This window comes from Centruroides sculpturatus, unplaced genomic scaffold (genome assembly GCF_000671375.1).
Source record: "Centruroides sculpturatus isolate CEXI.00-Female unplaced genomic scaffold, Cexi_2.0 scaffold926, whole genome shotgun sequence".
Classification (NCBI taxonomy): domain Eukaryota; kingdom Metazoa; phylum Arthropoda; class Arachnida; order Scorpiones; family Buthidae; genus Centruroides; species Centruroides sculpturatus.
The window spans coordinates 156,157-162,524 of NW_019385546.1; the positions used below are offsets into that span (position 1 = coordinate 156,157).

The 6,368-nt window shown below is 33.2% G+C and overlaps 1 protein-coding gene across 1 annotated transcript in view; it reads right to left on the reverse strand.

The window, feature by feature from the left end:
- Window positions 1–6,368, reverse strand: part of LOC111639991 (ABC transporter G family member 23-like) — a 110,714-nt gene that overhangs the window by 32,626 nt on the left and 71,720 nt on the right. Inside the window, exons 8-10 of the mRNA XM_023385984.1 lie at window positions 4,627–4,792; window positions 4,432–4,535; window positions 1,208–1,281 (exon numbers count right to left, since the gene is read on the reverse strand). Coding sequence (XP_023241752.1) covers window positions 1,208–1,281; window positions 4,432–4,535; window positions 4,627–4,792 — 344 coding nt within the window. The remainder of the gene's footprint in view (window positions 1–1,207; window positions 1,282–4,431; window positions 4,536–4,626; window positions 4,793–6,368) is intronic.

The following is a 6,368-nucleotide window of genomic DNA, read 5'->3' on the forward strand; positions in this document are numbered from 1 at the left end:
AATTGGGGACTGGGGTTGGTCGGATAATTGAAAAGTCGGATAACCGAAAAGTATGAAAAAATTCATTATTAGTGTAGTATATTATTATATCTCATGTAATTAGTATATTAGTATATCGTTATTAACCTACTTCGCGTTGAATTTTCATCGATGTTAAACCTAACAAATTTTTTTTAAAAATAATAATCGTCGCTATTGTATCGTTAAAAATTAGAAAATTAAGCCTCGTTTAAATACTGGCCCCCTTTCATGGTCGATCCAGTGTTGCCAGCTAAAACATGTAAAAATACTATTAAAGTAGCCAAGACATAGCCAAATATTGTAGCGCCACATCACTAGCAAACATTTGAATTTGCCGACTGGAACGGTCGGTTAATCGGGGATCGGATAATCGATGCTCTACTGTAATTAAAATCCAAATGAATTGAAAATTAAAACAAAACTTTCAAGCGGTTTTTAAAATTAATTTTTAAATTTACGTTATTTGTGTGTAGTGGTGAAAGAACATTTTGCTTTTTATATACAGATTTAACAGTTGTATTTTTATTTATATATTGGATCCTTTTTAATTAAGATTAATTATTTGAAAGTTTTTCTAGCTTTATTTTATGTTTTACTGTTTTTATGGTTTCATTACCTTCCCAAACATTATAACACGATTTCGGTTCGTTCTGTTACCGATAAATCGGTCCCCACTGTTTATAAAGCTATAAATAACTTCAGCACGTGCATAGTCTTGGATCGTCATGGAGGACTCCATCCGAGACTAGAACAATTACACCTCACGTCCTAAATCTACATTGACACATTCATACATCACTAGACTCAACAGATTTTATTTTTTTGAACCGAAATTTTTATTGACGGAACACAATTTGGGAACCCCTGCATTACAGGAAACTCAGCCTAAATTATGCCACAAGCAGTGTACTTGTGCATAAAGTATGCTAAGCAGAAATAATCTTTCCATAATTACAAGCACTTACTGACCAGCATGCCATCCAGCATTCACATTTTTTATTTAGTAAACTACATAATTTTAAAATTAAAATGATGCATTATTTAATGACTGCTGTAATTATTTCATTTTTATAAATAATCTTTGATTACATTTATATGAATAATCATTAGAACTTATTTATAATAGAAGCTTAAAGTATATGATAACTTCGAAAATAATGGACAATGATTGAAAGCAACAACTTACTGGACATATCCATATCGATGGTAATTGTGCTACACTCAATGACCTCCTCATCTGCTGCGATTCCAAGTTGAATTCTAGTAATAATAAAATTATCAGGGCAGAAATCAAATAGAAATGAAAGCAAAATTTAAATGTTATAATTAGATTGTCTTCCTTCATGTTTTTCTATTAAAATATTGATGATAATTTCCAGAATACAGTACTACCATCAGTTAGAAATCCAAAATACGTTACTGTTTACCGATCAGATATTATTGCACTTACATAATAATTTATATGCCATTTTTTTCTTTCCTTCGAATATTTTACGTCCAGAAAATTAAATCGGAATATTTTTCTCGCGAGGTGCGAGGTGCCATAGTAATAGTATTTGCTACACGGTCGTAATTTGTCCCATTTTGGTGGCCTAACTCGTAACGAAGTTAATTATGGTTGACAACGTATAAGAAATATGTCCACCAAAAATACAAATTCGATTCGAGCTCGGATGACTACCTAATTAATATTTCGTCACCATAAGTGTAACCTAATGCCCTGCCACGCGGCCATCCTTTCGACGTTTAGGAAGAATCAAAACCTCTCAAACTGCGTTATATACAGGCTTCCGGTGTTTACAATGTCTGAAACGTATCTAAGTTTCTAATAAACGCATTAGAAGTTGCACATTCAAAGAAACTATAAAACTTCAATTATTTCTAGTTTTGTCCAGTCCGACAGTCCCACTGTATGCCATTTACGAAACATTTATCTTATGTTCAAACTTTGCAAACACGCCTGAAGCGAGAAAATTTCTAAAAATACGTCACTAAGAAACATCTTCCGATTGGTTCTATAAAATTTGAAGCGATTACTGGTGATTGCCGTCACACTTTTCACACGATCGTTATCACTTTTCTTCGTTTGTCGTAAATTCTATGACGTATTTTGTGAATACGAAGTATTAAAATATCGCTAGTTTCGAATAACTACGATATTGAAATTAATGAAATATTGATTTTCTAATTCCAAACCAGGTTTTAAAAATTGAGATATACTTGAGTCTTTAATTTCTAATTACACCATTAATGAGCATTCTTTCATCAATTTTTTTTCTGTTCAGAAGCACTCAAATCTTTTCAGTTCTCAAAAGAATGTTAACATAATGTAAGTCAAAGCCTTACGAATGAGTGAATACACTCGGTTCTGTTTTTACAAGGTAGATATGCCGAAATAAAACAGTGTAGGAGAAAATTATGTCCTTATAGAAAGATAGGAGATTGGTTCCAGAGTGTAAAAGCCAGTAAAAATGATAGGTAAACCAATTAACACAACACGGCATAATTAAACGAAAGATTTCAATTTTAGTTAATAAGTAATTTTAAACTGTCCCTTCTTTGATTTATTTACAAAATCTATATATATATAAATGGACGTGTGTGTCCCTATATTTCACTTTTCAGCCAAAACTACACATCGCACATGAACGGTGTTTGTATGTGGTAGTAGCCCCAAGTCTCCATTCGTGCACTATGGTGGTTGCGTCTCGATAGCTATAAGGGTGCGGGAGATATGAGGCTGAAAGTGGTTGAAAGTGGTTTTCTATTTCGAATTTTATGTTTGAATTTGAATTCGAACATAAAATTTGAATATTGGTTTTATTATAGAACGATTGTAAACGTTCCAGAAACGTTGAAAATAGTTCGTTTGACTGGACGTGAACAGGAGACGTTCAGAAATAGAATCGGGACCAGGTCTCTAATTAGTCTGGAAATGGGGGACCTAATTCTTGCATTCTATGAAAACGGATAAGATTGGCTATAATGTAATTATCTTAATCTTCACTATCGTTACTTTTTGCCCAGCGAAGCGGGTCCTTGCAGCTAGATTCTAGATTACTTAGAAAAACAGTCTTTTATATATATAAAAACAACTATATTACATACAAACGTACGAACAAATAAAAACCCAGCGAAGCGGGTCCTTGCAGCTAGTATAAAATAAAACTTGTGCGAATAATATAATTTTCTTCGATTTTTCAATTAAACACCAAATTCCTGAGTTATGCCATTCGATATTAGGCTAAAAACTGATTTCATATTAAAAGAAATCGGAAGAAATGCAATCGTCAAACTTTGAATAGTCAGAAATTTATTTCAGTCATGGAACGAAAGATAGATTATCTCTTCACAAATTCACAATAAAATTTACTTGAGCATTATGTTATATGCAAATTCTAAACTTTCTTTCTTTTTTTTTAAAAAAAAAGGCAGTTTTCTAGGAAAAAAGTACGAAAATTCTTTAAAAAGGCAAATTTATTGAAACATGTAAGAATGCGTCTATATTAGTAAAAATTTGCATTGTGCGTTGTATTCGGCGAAAATTTTTGTCCGCCCGAATAAATTTTCGTAAGTAGATGTATGCACCGCACAGGAACGCGCACAAGAATTTTCGCCACGTTCAACGCACGCGATTCATTCAATATTGATTTTTGAAAATACATCAAAAGGATTTGAGCCGCACTCGTATTTGGATGTGGAAACTTAGTTTTTCGTGCCAGTCACTGGAGTAGGTGCTACTGCTACTGTGAGACGCCTGCGTTTTTCGTACACTTGTATTAAAAGTATCATACTCTGTGTTTAACGCCATCATGGAAATTTACAAAACTAATCAATCGACAAAACAAGTACAGCAGCCTTTTAATATCTGTCCATTAAAAGTACTAAAACAAAAATGAGCGAGATACTACACTCGACTTGAGCGCCACGCACAGCGCATAACGCAAAAATTTATGTGGAAATATTCAGTTTTGCAGGGGAAATATTTATGCCGAATTCTACATTCAACGCACATTTTGATTTATTACATGATGGCCTCAATTACGAGTCACGTGGATTATGCAGATCGACTTCCATAAAGAAATTAAGTACCGACTGGAAGTATTATCCATTAATAAAACTAAATAATGAGGAGATTCGATTCCGATCGAGTTTTCATCTTCAAGTTCCGTAACGTATCATCTTATCGTAGTAGTAAGATGCTACGTTACCGAACGGTTAGATTGGATGAGCTTAGTAAGTCTACTTTCGTGTATCGATTACATCGATGACGATATGGCCTACACGTGGAAGTATATTAAACTTACCAACTCCATCTGTACAGAATTAACCTCATTCATTAAACGAATACACAAACGTACATTTGTGTATTCGTTTCAATACAATACAGTAGTATAAAAATATACAAACCTTTCAAATAAACATTCTGTAAAATCCTCGTCCACGCTGATGGCGGCCCACACTTTCCCATTTTTGACGTGTTCGACTGCAGCACTTGTACTATTATATTCCATCTATAGGTATATAATTAGCATTTACGTGATAAGGGAAACTGAGCATATTATTTTAACAATAATTACTTTAAATTAAAGCATTTGAACTTACTCTTTTAACTGTTTTACTAGACAAGAGACCAAGAAATTCTTTTCCCATGTGGTCACCTATTTCGTTATTGATAACAGCAATTTTAAGATCGAACGGTTCTCTTCCAACACAAATGCAAAATAATGCAGCGTGGATGGCGGGTAAGAATACTTGTATTAGTAATAAACTACGAAAAAATAAATTCAATTGAAAGACAGTTTAATTATTAAAATTTTCTTTGTAACAATTACGGATATTTTGATATATATATTTCTATAATGTTAAAGAGACATTTCAGTAAAGTACTGTACATTTGAAGTTCAATATTTACATGTTCTCTCGAAATAGATTCTGTAACAATTTACGAGTACAGTACGCTACAGACTTTGAATTTCTTTAATTGCTCCAATATCTGTTTGGATCCTTACAGTTGGAGAAAGCCATATCAAGTTTATGGACATAAATATACGTACTATTTCAAACCTTTGACTTGTACTAACGATCAAAAGTGGGCTATTTCAACTTCGTGATGAGGGGTCGTCCATAAATTACGTAATGTTATTTTTATATTTTTCAACAACCATTCCAACTCCGTAACGCTGTCGCACATACCCACCCTAAAATTACCCAACGCATAGCCACCATCGACCCCTTAACTGTATTAAGAAATAATGCTCGGCACGGATACCGAACGTTAGATTATTTTATCAGTTACATGTGTGACAAATATAGTTTCTTATGCAACACTTCAGAAACAAAAATGAATCACTTGTTACCCGTCAGTTGAGACTCTAACATTACGTAAAGTTATTGAAAACACTCACCCCTTGTATCGTAGCGATTACTTGCATATTCATCACTCATATCTGCGTTACATAATTTATGAACCGTCCGAATTGATTCGGAATTTCATTTTAGAAGTATTGCCAGAACTTACTATTAATTTCGTATTAATTTGTATTAGGGACAGAGATTAAAATGAGTTATTCGAATTATCTCATGTTGCTAACATTTAGTATTAACTTTATGAGTAATTCAAACTACAAATGAATTTCATAATTCACTTTAAAGGAGACGGGACCATAAATAAGCTGAATTAAATCGTTTTGATCTCCAATGTTAGTAATTTGAAGTACAAATTCTAATTTTGTCGATATAAAATAGTACTAAATTTTGGCAGTAAATTACGTGAAGTTTAGGTAGTCCACTTTTAATCGTTACTACAAATTAGGATTGAATTGATGCAATAAGACAACGAAACCATGGACTATCCTGCCAAAGGGGAGTACCTTCGGGATTATTTTATATAGAAAACTGGCCCTTAATTAAACACATAAAGAAAACCCGGAAAAATCTAAGTAAATCTAGCACGGCCACGTGGAGTTTTACGAGTTGAACATTAGTATTTGGGCGCAAACCCGCGCACAACTACTAGTGTTCAATGGTGTTATGCACTCGGACATTGATGGGCCACTACAAATTAGGAATTTGAAATGCAGAATACTTATAGTAGGCTACATATATTTTTGTTCGTAAACTACATAGGGGCTTCTTCAACTTTACGGGTCTGTTCTGTATACAGTAGTTTTTCTTTTAAATACAGTGGTACCTCAGGTTACGAACGCCCCAGCATACGAAATTTTCAGGATACGACATGAAATTCGAACATATTTTTGCTCCACGATGCGAACAAAAACTCACCATACGACGTTACATTAGTTCGCATTTTTCATTTGTTTTTCTTACTACAGTTATTTTTTTAA